General features: G+C 39.1%; 1 protein-coding gene across 8 annotated transcripts in view; it reads left to right on the forward strand.

The window, feature by feature from the left end:
- Positions 1 to 13,340: 13,340 nt before the first annotated feature.
- The window catches only part of HEPH (hephaestin), a 78,843-nt gene continuing 73,332 nt past the window's right edge, over positions 13,341 to 18,851 (forward strand). For 7 of the 8 annotated variants that reach the window (XM_059911213.1, XM_059911214.1, XM_059911220.1 and 4 more), the window contains exon 1: positions 13,542 to 13,565. Coding sequence is in view for 1 of the 8 variants with exons in the window: in XM_059911215.1 (XP_059767198.1) it covers positions 13,536 to 13,565 (30 nt within the window). In the remaining 7 variants the exon portion in view is untranslated. Of the gene's footprint in view, positions 13,566 to 18,851 lie in introns of all 8 variants that reach the window. The other variant, XM_059911215.1, reaches the window with a different exon arrangement.

Genomic DNA, 18,851 nt, shown 5'->3' on the forward strand with positions numbered 1-18,851 from the left:
AGGTTGTTTGTTTTTTGCTATTGAGCTGCATGAGCTACTTGTAAATTTTGGAGATTAATCCTTTGTCAGTTGCTCCATTTGCAAATATTTTCTCCCATTCTGAGGGTTGTCTTTGTGCCTTGCTTATCGTTTCCTTTGCTGTGCAAAAGCTTTTAGGTTTCATTAGGTCCCATTTGTTTATTTTTGTTTTTATTTCCATTTCTCTAGGAGGTGGGTCAAAAAGGATCTTGCTGTGATTTATGTCATAGAGTGTTCTGCCTATGCTTTCCTCTAACCGTTTTATAGTGTCTGGCCTTACATTTAGTTCTTTAATCCATTTTGAGTTTATTTTTGTGTATGGTGTAAGGGAGTGTTCTAATTTCATTCTATTACAGTAGCTGTCCAGTTTTCCCAGCACCACATATTGAAGAGTCTGTCTTCTCTGCATTGTATATTTTGCCTCCTTATTCAAAGATAAGGTGATCATATGTGTGTGGGTTTATCTCTGGGCTTTCTATCCTGTTCCATTGATCTATATTTCTGCTTTTGTGCCAAAACCATACTGTCTTGATTACTGTAGCTTTGTAGTATAGTCTGAACTCAGGGAGCCTGATTCCTCCACCCCCATTTTTCTTTGTCAAGATTGCTTTGGCTAATCGTGATCTTTTCCATTTCCATACAAATTGTGAAATATCTTGTTCTAGTTCTGTGAAAAACGCCATTGGTAGTTTGATAAGGATTGCATTGATTCTGTAGATTGCTTTGTGTAGTATAGTTATTTTCACAATGTTGATTCTTCCAATCCAAGAACATGGTATATCTCTCCATCTGTTTGTATCATCTTTCATCAGTGTCTTATAGTTTTCAGCATACAGATCTTTTTTCTCCTTAGGTAGGTTTATTCCTAGGTATTTTATTCTTTTTGATGCAGTGGTAAATGGGAATGTTTCCTTAATATCTCTTTCAGATTTTTCACCACTAGTGTATAGGAATGCAAGAGATTTCTGTGCATTAATTTTGTATCCTGCTACTTTACCAAATTCATTGATTAGCTCTAGTAGTTTTTTGGTAGCATCTTTATGCTTCCCTGTGTATAGTATCATGTCATCAGCAAACAGTGACAGCTTTACTTCTTCTTTTTGGATTTGGATTCCTTTTATTTCTTTTTCTTCTCTGATTGCTGTGGCTCAAACTTCCAAAACTATGTTGAATAATAGTGGTGAGAGTGGGCAACCTTGTCTTGCTCCTTATCTTAGTTGAAATGGTTTCAGTTTTTCACCTTTGAAAACGATATTGGCTGTGAGTTTGTCATATATGGTCTTTATTATGATGAGGTAAGTTCCCTCTATGCCTACTTTCTGCAGGGTTTTTATCATAAATGGGTGTCAAATTTTGTTGAAAGTTTTTTCTGCATCTATTGAGATGATCATATGGATTTTATCCTTCAGTTTGTTAATATGGTGTATCACATTGATTGATTTGCATATATTGAAGAATCCTTGCATTCCTGGGATAAACCCCACTTGATCAAGTTGTATGATCCTTTTAATGTGCTGTTGGATTCTGTTTGCTTGTATTTTGTAGTGGAATTTTGCATCTATGTTCATTAGTGATATTGGCCTGTAGTTTTCTTTTTTTGTGACATCTTTGTCTTGTTTTGGTATCAGGGTGATGGTGACTTTGTAGAATGTGTTTTTGAGTGTTCCTCCCTCTGCTTTATTTTGGAGGACTTTGAGTAGGATTGGTGTTAGCTCTTCTCTAAATGTTTGATAGAATTCACCTGTGAAGCCATCTGGTCCTGAGCTTTTGTTTGTTGGAAGATTTTTAATCACAGTTTCAATTTCAGTGCTTGTGATTGGTCTGTTCATATTTTCTATTTTTTCCTGGTTCAGTCTCGGAAGGTTGTGCTTTTCTAAGAATTTGTCCATTTCTTCCATGTTGTCCATTTTGTTGGCATATAGTTACTTGTAGTAATCTCTCATGATCCTTTGTATTTCTTCAGTGTCAGTTGTTACTTCTCCTTTTTCATTTCTAATTCTGTTGATTTGAGTCTTGTCCCTTTTTTTCTTGATGAGTCTGGCTAATGGTTTATCAATTTTGTTTATCATCTCAAGGAACCAGCTTTTAGTTTTATTGCTCTTTGCTATTGCTTCCTTAATTTCCTTTTCATTTATTTCTGCTCTGATCATTATGATTTCTTTCCTTCTGTTAACTTTTGGGGTTTTTTTGTTCTTTCTCTAACTGCTTTAGTTGCAAGGTTAAGTTTTTTATTTGAGATGTTTCTTGTTTCTTGAGGTAGGATTGTATTGCTATAAACTTCCTTCTTTGAACTGCTTTTGTTGCATCCCATAGGTTTTGGGTCATTGTGTTTTCGTTGTCATTTGTTTTTAGGCATTTTTTGATTACCTCTTTGATTTCTTCAGTGATCTGTTGGGTATTTAGCAGTGTATTGTTTAGTCTCTATGTATTTTTATTTTTTACAGATTTTTTCCTGTAATTGATATCTACTCTCGTAGTGTTGTGGTCAGAAAAGATACTTGATATGATTTCAATTTTCTTAAACTTACCAAGGCCTGATTTGTGACCCACGATATGACCTATCCTGGAGAATGTCCCATGAGCACTTGAGAAGAAATTTTATTTTGCTTTTTCTAGATGGAATGTCCTATAAATATCAATTGTCTATCTTGTTAAATGTATCATTTAAAGCTTGTGTTTCCTTATTTATTTTCATTTTGGTTGATCTGCCCTTTGTTAAAAGTGCAGTGTTAAAGTCCCCTACTATGATTGTGTTACTGTCGAGTTCCCCTTTTATGGCTGTTATCATTTGCCTTTGTATTGAGGTGCTCCTGTGTTGGGTGCATAAACTTTTACAACTGTTATATCTTCTTCTTAGATTGGTCCCTTGGTCATTATGTAGTGTCCTTCTTTGTCACTTGTAATAGTCTTTATTTTAAAGTCTATTTTGTCTGGTATGAGAATTGCTACTCCAGCTTTCTTTTGATTTCCATTTGCATGGAATATCTTTTTCCATCCCCTCACTTTCAATCTGTATGTGTCCCTAGGTTTGAAGTGGGTATCTTGTAAGCAGCGTATATACGGGTCTCGTTTTTGTATCCATTCAGCCAGTCTATGTCTTTTGGTTGGAGCAGTTAATCTTTTTACATTTAAGGCAACTATCAATATGTATGTTCCTATTACCATTTTCTTAATTGTTTTGCATTTGTTATTGTAGGTCTTTCCCTTCTCTTGTGTTTCCTGCCTAGAGAAGTTCCTTTAGCATTTGTTGTAAAGCTGGTTTGGTGGTGCTGAATTCTCTTAGCTTTTGCTTGTCTGTATAGGTCTTAATTTCTCTGATGAATCTGAATGAGATCCTTGCTGGGTAGAGTAATCTTGGTTGTAGGGCTTTCCCTTTCATCACTTTAAATATGTCCTGCCACTCCCTTCTGGCTTGCAGAATTTCTGCTGAAATATCAGCTGTTAACCTTATGGGGATTCCCTTGTATGCTATTTCTTTTTTTTCCCTTGCTGCTTTTAAATTTTTTTCTTTGTATTTAATGTTTGATAGTTTGATTAATATGTGTCTTGGTGTGTTCCTCCTTGTATTTATCCTATATAGGAGTATCTGTGCTTCCTGGTGTTGATTGACTATTGCCTTGCCCATATTAGGGAAGTTTTCATCTATAATCATCAAATATTTTCTCAGACCCTTTCTTTTCACTTCCTCTTCTGGGACCCCTATAATTCGAACTTTAGTGTGTTTAATTTTGTTCTAGAAGTCTCTGATACTGTCCTCAATTCTTTTCATTCTTTTTTTCTTTATTCGGCTCTGCAGTAGTTATTTCCACTATTTTATCTTCCAGGTTACTTATCCGTCCTTCTACCTCAGTTATTCTACTATTGATTCCTTCTAGAGAATTTTTAATTTCATTTATTGTATTGTTCATCATTGTTTGTTTGCTCTTATTTCTTCTAGGTCCTTGTTGAACCTTTTTGTATTTTCTCCATTCTATTTCCAAGAGGTTGGATCATCTTTACTATCATTATTCTGAATTTTTTTTCAGGTAGACTGCCTATTTCATCTTCATTTTTTTGGCCTGGTGGGGTTTTGCCTTTCTCCTTAATCTGCTGTGTGTTTCTCTGTATTCTCGTTTTGCTTAAGTTACTGTGTTTGAGGTCTCCATTTTTCAGTCTGCAGGTTCGTAGTTCCGAAAATTTTTGGTGTCTGTTCCCAGTGGCTATAGTTGGTTCAGTGGGTTGTGTAGTCTTCCTGGTGGCAGGCACTGGTGCCTGTGTTCTGGAGGATGAGGCTGGATCTTTTCTTTCTTGTGGGCAGGACCGTGTCTGGTGGTGTGTTTTGGGGGTGTCTGTGACCTTATCATGATTTTAGGCAGCCTCTCTGCTAATGGGTGTGGTTGTGTTCCTGTCTTGCTAGGCGTTTGGCATAGGGTTTCCAGCAGTGTAGCTTGCTGGTTGTCGAATGGAGCTTTGTCCTAGCGTTGAGATGCAGATCTCTGTGAGAGCTTTTGCCATTTGATATTACTTGGAGCTGGGATGTCTCTGGTGGACCAATGTCCTGAACTTGGTTCTCCCTCTTCAGAGGCACAGGCCTGACACATGGCTGGAGCACCAAGACCCTGTCAGCCACACAGCTCAGAAGAAAAGGGAGAAAAAAAGAAAGAAAGAAAGAAAAAATAAAATAAAACTATTAAAATAAAAAATATTTAAAATTAAAAAATTAAAAGTAGTAAAAAAAAAAAGAAAGAAAGAAGAGAGCAAGCAAACCAAAAAACAAATCCACCAATGATAACAAGCACTAAAACCTATACTAAAACCAAACAAACAAACAAAAAGAATGGACAGAGGGAACCCTAGGACAAATGGTAAAAGCAATGCTATACAGACAAACTCACACAAAGAAGCATACACATACACACAAAAAGAGAAACAGGAAAAAAATATATGCGTATCTATACGTAAAAAAAAAAAAGGAAGAGAGCGATGAAATCAATAAACAAATCTACCAATGATAATGAACTCTAAATACTAAACTAAGATAGACTAAAACCAGAAACAAATTAGAGGCAGAAAGCAAACCCCAAGCCTACAGTAGCTCCCAAAATTGACCGACTCACTTTTGGGATGATTCGTTTTCTTTCCAGGTACTCCAGAAATGCAGGGTACATCAAGTTGATTGTGGAGATTTAATCCACTGCTCCTGAGGCTGCTGGAAGAAATTTCCCTTTCTCTTCTTTGTTTGCACAGCTCCTTGGGTTCAGCTTTGGATTTGGTCCCGCTTCTGCGTGTAGGTCGCCTGAGGGCATCTGTTCTTTGCTCAGACAGGACGGTGTTAAAGTAGCAGCTGATTAGGGGGATCTGGCTCACTCAGGACGGGGGGAGGGAGGGGTATGGAAGGCAGGGCGAGCCTGCAGTGGCAGAGCCCAGCAAGACGTTGCAACAGCCTGAAGCGTGCCATGTGTTCTCCCAGAAAAATTGTCCCTGCATCATGGGACCCTGGCAGTGGCAGGCTGCACAGGCTCCTGGGCGGGGAAGTGTGGACAGAGACCTGTGCTTGAACACAGGTTTCTTGGTAGCTGCAGCAGCAGCCTTAACATTTAATGCCTGTCTCTGTGTTCTGCACTGATAGCTGCAGCTCAAGCCCATCTCTGGAGCTCGTTTAGGTGGTTCTCTGAATCCCCTCTCCTCATACATCCCGAAACAATGGTCTCTTGCTTCTTAGGAAGCTCCAGACATTTTCCTGGACTACCTCCTGCTAGCTGTGGCACACTAGCCCCCTTCAGGCTGTGTTCATGCAGCCAACCCCAGTCCTCTCCCTGGGCTCTGACCTCTGAAGCCCAAGCCTCAGCTCCCAGCCCCACCTGCCCCGGCAGGTGAGCAGACAAGCCTCTCAGGCTGGTGAGTGCTGGTCGGCACAGGTCCTCTGTGTGGGAATCTCTCCACTTTTCCCTATGTATCCCTGCTGTTGTGCTCTCCTCTGTGGCTCTGAAGCTTCCCCCCCACCACCCCCTGTCTCTGCCAGTGAAGGGGTTTCCTAGTGTGTGGAAACTTTTCCTCTTTCACAGCTCCCTCCCTGAGGTGCAGGTCCTGTTCCTATTCTTATGTCTCTGTTTTTCCTTTTTTCTTCTGACCTACCCAGGTACGTGAGGAGTTTGTTGCCTTTTGGGAAGTCTGTGGTTTTCTGTCAGCGTTCAGTATGTGTTCTGTAGGAGTTTTTCCACATGTAGATGTATTTCTGACATATTTGTAGGGAGGAAAATGATCTCCATGTCTTACTCCTTCGCCATCTTGAAGGTCTCCTGAATGTGGCATTTTCTACCACAGTTCTCTGGGAATGAAGAAAATATTGGCATGAGAACAAAGAAAAGATGAGATCTGGGAGCCAGCACTGCATTGTACGTGCCCAAGAGAGGAAATATTGTCCACAAGACAGCTAGTTTTTTGCTGTTAAAAAGAGGTCAGATGGCATTGACTAGAATTTTTGCTCAGGAGTCCTAAATTCAGTAGAAAAATGAACCAATAAACAGAAGGTAGAAGAAGGCAGATATTTAGCTATTTAATATAAGGAAAATAACTGGGAAGTTGAATGAGTTGTCTTGGGAGATCGTGAGCTCTCAATTATTGGAAGCATGCAAACAGAGTTTGTATAGTCATAAAGAAAGATTGTTGTATTGGGAGTTTTCTGATTTATTTTGCTAAGAACTGTTTCTTTGAATGAAGGTCTACATGGCTGCTTAACCCAGAATATAAAACAGGTAAATGCAGCTCCTCTAAGAGCCCTGTGAAGCAACCTAATCTGGAAGTAAACACCATCCATGCCTTCTGAGGCCTTTTTTGCTCACTATTCTTCTAACCCGAGGTGACCCAGGAGGATTTAGGGGTTAGGTGCTTAGAGGAACTGGGCCAGGCTCATTACAATGGGTCAATTAGAAAAGAACAGGGACTGGCAGTGACAGACACACAGGACGTTTTGGTAACAGACTTGTTGGTCAAATAGTGAAACTATCAAGTACAACTAAGCCAACCTTAAAACTGGAAAAGTCCCACCTAAGTCATCTTCCCAAATGAAGGTTATGAATGCAGCTGTTTTCTCTTAGGATTTTGCTGACCATGCCCAAAGACTGTCTTATTGATTACTTTGTTCATCATTCATTCATCTAGCAAATGTTTATTGAGCACCAAGTCTATATGTAGTGTTGTGCTAGGCTCTGAGGCTACAATGGGAAGCAAGAAAGATGTGATTCCTGAACTCAGAGGGTTTCCATTATAAGCTGTGAAGACAGGCAGTTAAACAAGCAATTTCAATAAACTCTGGTTAAATATACATTGTGTTTTGGGAGCACATGTCAGGACCACCTAACTGAGAAACACAGGAAGTCAGGGAAGACCACTTGGAGGAAGGGAATTCTAAACTGAGACCCAAAAGATGAGTGGTAAGAATAATAGAGCGAAGAGTGTTTGAGCCAGATAGAACAACATATACGTCTGGAGGTAAGAGAAAGCACATAGTACCTTGGAAAACGGACAAACTGATAGAACTCCGGTATGGGTGGATCATAGAGTATGAGGTGAGGAACAGCAAACAGTGAGCTAGAAAGATTAGGAGGGAGGAGCTAAATCACAAAGGGCCATATAAGCCATACTAAAGAGTTTGACCTTTGTCCTAGAGAAAATGAGAAGTCATTAATTTTCTCAATATAACAGTTATAAGTTTCTTATGCATAGGAATACAAAGAAAGAAACAAAAGTCAGTATATATTCACTTTCTAGATAACCTTTAAAAAACCAATTAATGTATGAGGTTTGAAAATTCAAAGAGTTCAAAGTAAAAAATGAAATTCATGCTCCTCCCCAACTAGGTCACTCTCCCTAAAGGAAAACCACTGTTAAAAATATTTTTGTGATGATTTCCAGAAGAAAAATTCCTTATTCTCCCATATAAATATATGCATAGAAGTATGTGTATGTGTGAATGAAGCAAACACAAAATGTTCATTGTTCTGTACCTTATCTTTTACTTAATGATATATCTTGGAGATATTTCCATATGTGCACGTGCACACACACACACACACACACACACACACGAGGAACATTTCACCAGTTTGAATGTTATCCTTACCCAAGAGCCCTGTTAATCTCCATATTACTCTAACTTCAATCAATAAGGCAAGCACTTTGGAGGATTTTAAGTAAGGGGAAAATATACATTTGTGTTTTGGACAAAATAGCTTTGGTTGTTATTTGAAGAGCAGATTTTGGGAGGCAAGAATGAAGACAAAAAGAACAATGAAGAGGTCATTACAGTGATCCAATTAAGAGATGAGCATGGCTCAGATCACTGCTATGGCAGTGAAGCTGGAGAAAAGTGGGTGGATTCAAAAGATATTTAAAATATAAATATGTCAAGATTTGTCAATGAAATGGGTGTGGATAGTGATGGAGAAGGCAGGACTCTTGGATGACATTCAGATTTCTGGCTTGAGAAATGGGAGTGGGAGGGAAAATGATATCATTCAGTCATTTATGAAGCTTATCCTGACACACACTCATTGAAAATGACTTCTTCCTTCTCTTAATTGTTGTAACACTTTGTATAGGCTCCCCTTCTCTCACTCACTATGTTATTTTATACTAATTAAAGGCTTTTTATTCCTGCATTGTTTTATCCTTCTTACTTGTTGCCAGCTCCTTAGTAGTAGAGGTGGGGGTAGGCTGGAGTGAGAAAAGTAGAGAAAGTAAGGAAAAAGAGACTAACATTTACTGATATCTTACTATGTGACAGGTGCTGCACTAGGCCTTTTTATAGACATTTTTACATTTTATTTTCACAGCCTGATTTTACAGATGACAAACTGAGGCTTGGGGAACTCAGGTATCTTTCCCAAGATCACATACTTCAGGGAGAGGCAGAGCCAAGATTCACAGATTCACCGTCTGTACCCATAGCCCACAGTCAGGAAGCCACATGAGAATATAGAGGAAAGATGGAAGGAGAAGCTGATGCCATTTATAGAGCTGTTCAAAGATGGCAGCCAGAAAACAAGACATGTTAACTGAGCGTGGAGGAGAAAGGGAAGTTTACTCAGGCAGGTAAGAAGGGTCTGAAGCAAAGGGAGTGGGCAAATAGGTGTTGGAAGGACACTCAGGGAGACTCCAAATGAATGAGGTACCAGGAAGCTAAAGGAAATATACTTTTTGACCTAGAGCCAAATATTGGATACCTGAAGACCAAGGCTGTTGAGAGCTGTTGAAATCAGTCTACAAGTGCAAGTTAGCTGGCAGGAGGGTGAGCTTCAGAGCCAGAGTCCCTTAACCCTGAGCAGTGGTTCTTAAAGTGTTGTCTTCAGATGAACAGCATTAGAATCACCTGGGAACTTGTTAGAAATGCAAATTATTGGTCCTCACCCCAGATTTACTGAAGCAGAAACTCAGTGTCTTAACAAACCCTCCAAGGGATTCTGGTGCATGCCCAAGTGTGAGACCCACTGCCTTAGAGGACTTAAGAAAGCAGCAAGTCGAATTCAAGAACCAGAGCTCAAGAACCAGACAGTGTCCCCTGAGGGAGCCAAGGAAACACATCACAGCAGTGTAGATCAATCCTTTCAAAGCATGATAGAGCCTGCTGGTCAGAAGTGGTGGTGGGTAATGAAAAGGGAGAACAGTGGCTTCAGAGGTGTGGTCTCTAGGGGACAACCCCTTCCTCTCTGGCTCCCTGCATCCCTCAATCTTTTCCCAGAGGCCCTCTTTTTAAAAACTGCTAAGGGCAAGCTCATCAGAGTCCTGAGATAATGTGGTAAACTGGCTATGCCAGGGTACTGCTCAGGGCTTTTTATTTTCACAAGGTAACTGATGCTGCCACTAAATTTCACTGTGGGGAAGATGGGAAGAAAAGGAATATCTATGGACAGTCCCTAAGGTATTGAGCACTGTTCCAAGGGTTCATGCAAATTCCAGCTTATTTAATCCTCACAATGTTTCAGTCATGGAAGTGTTATTGTTCCAGTTTTACAGATGAGGTACCAGAGAGCCGGAAAGGTTAAGTGACTTGCCCAATGTCACACAACTCAGAAGGAGCCAGCCAGGATACAAACCCTGGTCTTTTTGACTCCAAACTCCATGCTTCTCACACTGGATAGTCTTTCCCTAGCATGAAGTTCCCTGTGATCTTCTCATCTTTGCAGACATCCCAGGGCCATGCCCTTGTGATTGTCCATACACAGATAACATGGAAATATTGACTGAGTAAATGAATAAATGAAGGGATGGGTTAGTGACAGAATTTAAGACTTGAAGAATGCTTAAGCACATTCTGGTCTTGTGCTCCTCAAACATGCTTTTAGTGTCAATGAAGGTCCTTACTGGTACTCCAGGGTTAACCACATTGTCTGCATGGGCAGGCATACAAATGAGTAGGTCCCTGGGTATCCTCATCCCTGCCCATTTCCTTTCTCTCTCCTAACTTGCCTGTAGTGCTCCACAGGAAAGATGAGACTTCCATAGATAGTGGGGGTTTACTATAAGATTCTCTTTGGGGAAATAGTTTTGCCACCAAAAATAATTTTGAAAAATGACAAGTCTAGACTATCTTCTCCATTTTACAGGTGATGGAACTGAGTCCCATAAAGGCAAAATGACTTATCCAGATCACTGTGTTTTCTATTGTAGCATAACTAAAACTTAAAACTAGGATTCTTGAAACACTCTTCCTTTTCTCCCTGAATTAATACGACTTATTTTCTAAGAATCAGGACAGAAGAATTTAGAGTTCTTTATTAAAAATTTTTAAATGATAACTCATTTTTGAGCATTTACTATGTACCAGTCACTCTGTTAAATAGTTCACATGTAAACTTTTATTTCAGTCCTCATAACAGCCCTATGAAATAGGTACTATTATCTCCATTTTACAGACGTAAAACTGAAGTTTAGAAGAATTAGATGAATTTTCCAAGGTCACAGAATCAGGAAGTGTCAGAATTGGGATTTAAATCTAGAATGTCTGATTCTAGTTTCCACACTCTTAATAATGTTGTCTTATTGTAAATGTCTATATTGCAGGGGTTTTCAAACTACAACTCATGGGCTAAATCTGGTCTGCTGCTTGTTTTTGTAAATTAGCTTTTATTGGAATATAGATATACCTCCACATGCTACAATGGCCTATTTGAATAGTTATGACAGACAGAGACTGTATGTTCTGCACATAAACTATTTACTAACTGGCCTTTGACTGAAATAATTTGCCAATTCCTAGTCTATAGGTATCAACTTAAATCTTTTTTTGGTGATCCTTGAGGAAAGGCACTAGAAATATGCCCAGGATTTGCAGAAGTAGGCACTGTGTGCCCTTTCAGTGAATTGCTGAATGAATAATACAGGCTCAGAAACCTAGCCTAGCTGGCCTCCTGCAGTCTTCACTGTGTTGACTCAAGTGTGTCCATAAGACCTGTTTATTGTTGTCTTTTGTGAGTCAGAACACAGGCCTTATCCCTACCCCTCCCGGTCATAAATGCCTTTAAGCCTGGACTTGGATCCCAGCTTAATGGGTTTGGTCTCCACATTCCCGCTCTAGCTTCAAGGTCCACATCTGTGCTAAGTTGGGGGAGAGACAGATCGTCCCAGGGGCTGCTGTGGCCTGATCCAGCTTCCCTTGATCACTGATAATTTCTGAAGGAGCTGAAGAACTGTGCTTCCTGCCTTCTTCCTACTGGTGCTTCTACTTGGGTTAGCCTGGGGTGCAGTCGGTGGGGGCAGCTCCTAAATGTCTAGGCACCTTTAAGCACCTCCATTGGTTTATGACCCAGACTTTGCCCCACTGGCTCAGTCTTTGAAACTCCTCCTCCCTGGACCCTGCTCCAGACACTTTAAATCCAGGAGAGAAAAATGTGTTGAGACTGCCTGGGGAACAACATCTGCTCCTAGCCAAGATTACCTCATCACAAAGTAAGGATACTAGGTGGTGGAACTGCCATCATACCTTTCTCCTTCCTATACCTGGTTCTGGTGGGTAGATGTAGTCCTTTCTAAAGAGGCATGGAGTTCTCTACCTTTTCTCCATGAATTACTCTGCACCCATTCTTTTCTTACACTTTTCATCTTTAAAACCTCTTTTTCTTCTACTCTTAATATCAAGAATGTGCCTTCTTCATGGAATCCTAGATATGTAAATTTATAGAGCTGAGAGGGTCCTTATCTAGTTTAAGGCCCTCATTGTACAAATGGAAAGACTGAGGCCCAAAGAAGAGAAGGGCCTGAGCCAATGCCACATAGCTGATTACTGCAAGAGCAAGCTGGGGTTGGAACCTAGGTCACTTGACTCAGACCAGTGATTTTTCATTACCGTCTCTTTCTAACAGGAACAAAGATGTCCTCTGGTTTTAAACAAATCCAGACTCCAGCTTCACCCAGAAATTTTGAGCCCCGTTTTGTTATTTTTATTAGTTCCTTTTTTTTAATTTAATATTTCCAATTCTTCTGGGTCTTCTTAGTTTTTAGGATGTTGACCTATGTTAATCCAGGCTATCTTGTAGCTACATCCGGTCTCCTCGATGGAAAATGTGAGTAATACAGCCCTGAGGTTTCACTCTAGGAGCTGCTAAAAATGGCAGAGGCAGAGTTTATGTACATTTAAAAAAATCTAGCAGTGACTGGTGGACAGCAGGCACTCAATAACTGTGAAGTCACTTCCTTCATTGCAAAAGGGCTCTCTGTGTTTCTCCCTGAAGTAGCACAGTGTGGTAGTGTGGTGGCTAAGAGTCTAGACAGACCCAGTAAAATCCGCCCCCCCCCTTTTTACTTCTTAATTGTTTGACTTTGAACTGTTACTTTCTCTCTCAGAGCCTGCTTTCCTTCAGCTGTAAAATAAGGAGAATTAGCATATTCATTTCACAGAATAATTGTGAAACTTAAATGAGAGAATGCATGAAAAGTGGTTAACATAGGGACTGGCATGTAGAAAGTTCTTTGTTTTATTACCAGTTTTACTTTTCTCTATTACCAAGCAACCATGGCCTCAGAATATTAGGAGGGCTGATAACTGTACTTCACAACAAGGGAAAATGTTGATGGGGATGGGAGCTCTTTTAACATCTTGCAACCCTTGCAGAGGGCCCTATTTCTTAAATGAGGCTGTTGGAATCCTCCTGTGAGCTTTGACTGGCTGCACTGACAGTGCATTTCCTCCCCCCTCTCAGCAAATACCAACCAGCAAGCTGAGATAAGAGAAGTGCAGCCCACCCTCTTGTAATTCCTCTGGAGATCCTAACCGGGATTTGGAAAACACCGGATATGGTCAAAGAACCGTCCCGGGTTTTGTACCAAACCAGGCCCGGAACAAGACATTCCAGCAGTTTAGTTTCTGGAAAAGAGGGCACCCAGAACTGCCCTAGCCTCCATTCACCCCACCCCAGTAACACCAGCCAAATTGGAGCCCCGGACTTTATTTATGAGAAAGGCTCTCTAACCCAGGATACAGACTGAGCAGGGCTGGCAGACTCATGCTGGGGTCTGCAGCTTAGCATCACTAGGCCACTGACATGAATATGGAAGTGTTTTCTGCAACAAAGGTAAGCTTTTTTTCCCCTCTCTTTCCAAACCCTACCTTGCCTCCCTTTCTTTGAAGAAAACCTTTATTCAGCTTGGTTTAGGGGAATCTTGGGCCACTAGAAGAGAAAGCCAGTGGCTGAGAAGTTGGAGGAAGCATGGCTTGGTGTGCAGGAAAGTTAAAGTGGACAATACACTCTCTTTGTTCCTCTCACCAAAATGGCCAGGACCACACTGTCTCAGCTGTTTCAGAGACGATCCTGGAGTTGTAGAGAGTAGTTAATTTTCCTGTTGAAATAGTGTGCTCATTTTCTGTCTCACAGTTTGTGGTGTTTATTGAGGTAATGGATCTGAGGACTACATAAATGGGAAGCTCAAGCACTTAAAAATGATCATTTAGTTTCATACTTTGAGATCCAGATTGGCACAGAGTAAGGCAATAAATTATAGCTGAACTAAGCTATCAGCTTAAAATCTGAATTATTTCTCACACTTAGTGCCTAAGTAGAAGAAATATTTTAGAAAATATGGGTTCAAATTCTGGCTTTGCCAGTAACTGGCTGCTTGACTTTGAGCAAGCCCCTTCATCTCTCTGGTCTCAGTTTTCTATATGTCACATCAGGGATTGAAAAAATGTAGTTTCTAAAGGTCTTTATGGATGTATGTATCTAAAATACATTCAGTTTTTTACTGAGCATCTACTGTATTCTAAGCCCTTTGCTAGGGGCTCATATATCCATTATTTTGTTTGAGCCTCAAAACAATCTTGTGAAATAAATATCATCCCCAATTTTGGATGAGAAAACTGAGGCTCAAATAGGTGAAAGTGACTTGTTGAAAAGTCACATAGCTATTACAGGCAAGAAAGAGAATTTGAATCCAGATCTTCTAGTTTCAAATCAGTATACTTTCTATTATACCACAACTGGGGTGTGAGGAAATAAAGAAACCTCCTTAATACAAATGCAAATATGTAGTGAAATCATATTGTCCCAGGAACAGTATGGTGATAATATACTGGACATGATTGCTAGGCTAGAGGCTCTTAGGTTCTAGTATTAGCTCTCAGGACTTCAGGTGAGTCTCTTTCTCTGTGGGCCTCCATTTTCCCATCTCTGACATACTAAGATACAGTGATAATGATTAAAAAATTATATAAATTGTACTTGTACTACTCTTTTGAGACTTTAAACACTCTCCCCATTTTCCCTTCCAGTAAAGTCCCATACCCACTGAAGGTGAGAAAATCGCCTATTTTGAGTCACAAGGTAAAGAAAAAGCCACACAGCATTAAGAAAGTGGAGGACCAAAAGGTCAATCTTGATGGAGGGTTCTATTAGTAAGACTTCTGAAATTGGAGATAAAACCTCAAGGATAGCTCAGCATTTCTGTGTCCAGTTGAGTGATCCTTTGTCTAGGATGAGCCTGTCCAGGCCAGTCTATTCAAACTCAGAGAGAAAAGAGCATTGTCTCATTAAAGGAACAACTTGCAAATTCTAGGGAAAACAGTGATGCAAACTGTCATGGATGATGGGGACCAGGCCCAGGTAACATTGGGATGCCAGGAAAGGAAGTTTTGACTAGTCTCAGTGTATACTGACTAAACTATGTCTAATTAGAAGTATCCCAGAAATCTCTTCTCTCTCTCTCACTCTCTCTCTTTCTCTCTCCTCCTTTGAGCACCTCTTCCTTCTGCCCTCTTTTTTTACTTTCCTCCAGGATTCTTGCTCACCTTATTTCATTTCTCCTTTTACCTTTCCCTTTTATTTTTCCTCCTCAGTCTGGCCTTTCTATAAGACCTCCTCCTGTGGGCTCAGCTGAGAAAAAAATAGCCCTGTCCAAGTGAAAAGTTTATGTAGGGCTTTCAAATTCTTCATCTCATTTTATCTTCATAGCAAACTAATAGGGAGTCCAAAGCAGAGATTATCTCCATTTAAGAGATGAGGAAATCAAGGCTCAAGAAACTAGGTGACTTGCTCCATGTCATACAACTAATAAATGATGAATTCAGAACTAGAATCTATTTTTCTAGAGTCTAAAGACTTTCAATTTTACCATGAAATATCCAAGTGATTCTAAAAGAATGTTATGGGCTTTCCCTTTCTTCTGTTTTATAATGATAAACCAAGTTTAAAAAAACAACAATAAAAGTAGCAACAACAAATGCAGCTTTGGGAATAAAAAGGGAAGTTAGTGACTAGAAGAACTGAAAACTTATCAGATACCTACTAAGTCCTTGGTGCTATTTCTTTCAAACACAGCTGAAAACAGTACTCAAACCTAAGTTTATCTGACTCAAAAGTTCTGGTTCTTTTCATATATCATTTTCCTTTTAAAGAAATTAATCTCAGCCATATACATGTGCCTATATGCTTACAATGTGCTATTGTATATAGGAACTTATGAGTGTGTATGTGTTATGGCTTTCCATAAAATGTTAAAGCTTTGTGATTCTGGCAATTTTCATTTCTAAAGCTATTTCCTTGTCTGTAATAATCAGAGCCACTAATACTTTTTGATCTCTTGTGCACTTGAGTACTTATTTGTGTTCTATTCATTTACAGATCTTAATTCATTTAATCCTCACAACTACTCTGAGATGTAGCAAATAACATTAATTCTATTTCAAAGATGAAGACACTATGGCTAGAGAAGTGAAGCAGTTTATCAAGTCACACAGCTAGGAAAACCGAAGCCAGGATTTCTTTAGGCAGTCTGATTCCAAAACCTGTGTCCTCAGTGCCAAATGGGGAAGAAAATCCTTATCTCACAAGAATGTGAGAATTAAATAATATGGAAGATATGAAAAACATACTGTACAGTGAAAAGTGCTAGGCAAATGCTAAGTTGCATTTTTTCCCAGGTTCTATTGTCTAGTCCTTTTGGTCATTAGTCACCCTTTGAATGCTTTTTCATTTACTGCAGAAGTTCTATACCAGTCTCTTCTGGGAATATTTCCAAGTTAACCATGTGCTTCTTCAATTGTGGAACTCTTACCTGGGACAGTTTTTTCTCTACGTGAGTTTAAGGCACAACAGCCCTGCTGACACCTCTCTAATAAGGAAGCTTGAAGGAGATGCATGTTGCATTCAGATTCTCATTGAATCAAGGACACTCCCTCCTTGCTGAGGACATGCTATTTGTGTATCCATATGTGGTACTATATGTTGGTGCATGTGAATGCACCTGTATTTCATCAGTGAATGTGAGAACTAGAAAGACTCTTTGAGAGCTCTTTATATAAAGCATTTTTGTAGTTCTGTGTTTTTGCATTTCATTATATTCCCGAAGATCCATGACCCCCCAAAAGTAAGTTATAGTCCAGCTCTATTATATTATAGATGAGAAAACTGGGGCTCACTAAGGTCACTCTTTGAACCAGTGGCGAACCTGACTAAAGTCAACTGGTGGGAAAATGTATGTCTATGTTGTTTTATGTCACTTTAGCAGTAGCTGTTTATGTTACACCTACAGGGCCCCCATCACCATATCTGCCAGTAGATACACAAAGACCTCTAAGATGTGACATCCATGCTCAAGGAGTTTATAGCCCAATCTGGTAAATAAAGACAGTTCATGAGGCAGCTTATGAGGCAAAGATAATAATAATACAAAGTTTGACTTCATGTATTTGGGTGTTATAGAGAATAAATAGTTCTTCAGAGGACAGTGATATGAAAAGGCTACAGGGGGCCTTCTGGAGCAGTTAGGATTTAAGTTAGCCCTTAGAGTTGAAATATAGAACATAAGATGTGTGGGAGACAGTAAGGATAAATTAACAAACTGTCACCAGGAGGGAGAAGGAAGAGGAAGAAAACCAACATTTACTGTCTGTTATGTTCTAAACACTAATTGTACTGGGGCCTTTTCATGCAAGTTTTCTAATTTACTTCTCCAAGGCTTATATTATAAGATATATTTTATAGATAAGAAAACAGGTCCAGAGTGGCTAAATATCACCCAAGGCTACACAATTGGTCAGTAGGAAAGCCAGGTTTTAGGAAGAGGAATCCAAGAACAGGTCCTCCCACTTATCAAGGGCTTTTTTCCAAATGTCATATGAAGACTGGGGATTACACACTTGGGCCACTACTTTGTGTGGAGGGGTCTGAGAGTATGTAGGGAAATCTATAGTTCTGTTTATCAATCAGGGTAAATAACTGGAGATTTCCTATCCACATGCGAGTCTGTGCATATTTTTGATTTTCTATTTTTGATTAATTGTCCCTAATATCATGTGCTTAGGTTGAGGATTTAGTGAAATAATTTATATATTGAAAAAAAGTGAGCATCACGTTTAGTGTGTAGTAATTTCTCCATGAATGATAGTTACCATCATTATTATCATCATCATGAATGATATTGATTAGATGTATCTCTGCCCATATGAATATATGTGTCTGTTTCTGGAAGTGATCATAACTACATATGATTGCATGTTTCAGAGTGTATGGGGTTTTCTCAGATATAACTATAGCTATAGGCATATACAAGCATATCTTGGAGATATTGTGGGTTTGGTTCCAAACTACTGCAATAAAGTTAATATCGTAATAAATCTTCACACAATTTTTTGGTTTCCTAGTGCATGTAAAAGTTATCTTTATATTATAATGTAGTCTATTAAGTGTGTAATAGTATTACATCTTTAAAAATGTACATACCTGAATTTAAAAATATTTTATTGCTAAAAAGTGCTAAACATCATCTGACAATACTGAATTGCCACAAACCTTCAATTTGTAAAAAACACAATGTCTGTGAAGTGAAGTAAAGTGAAGCACAATAAAACAAGATATGTCTGTACATGTTTTCTGTGTGTGCAAGTATATTTCGTGAAAAGTAGTATAGCATGGTAATTAAGAACATGTATACCTGAAACTAACATAATATAGTAAGTCACCTATACTTCAATTGAAAAAAAAAAAAAAAAACATAGACATTGGACCCATACTTCCTTGAGCTCACAACCCAACTCTACTGATTGTTAACTAGGTAAACTTGGACAAATTATCTTATATTGCTGTTCTGCGGTTTCTCCTTCTATAATATGGGGATAATAATGGCATCTGCTTCATAGTGTTGCTGTGAGGATTGAATGATTTAATCTGTAAAGCACTTAGAACAATGTCTGACATGCAATGCACACACTATAAATATTGATTTTTATTATTTTTTTAGTTGAAGTATAGTTGATTTACAATGTTGTGTTTGTTTCTGGTGTACAGTAAAGTGATTCAGTTATATATATATATACTTTTTCAGATTCTTTTCCATTGTAGGTTATTATTATTATTATTATTATTATT

The sequence above is a fragment of the Balaenoptera ricei genome, chromosome X, assembly GCF_028023285.1.
Source record: "Balaenoptera ricei isolate mBalRic1 chromosome X, mBalRic1.hap2, whole genome shotgun sequence".
NCBI classification, from domain to species: Eukaryota; Metazoa; Chordata; class Mammalia; order Artiodactyla; family Balaenopteridae; genus Balaenoptera; species Balaenoptera ricei.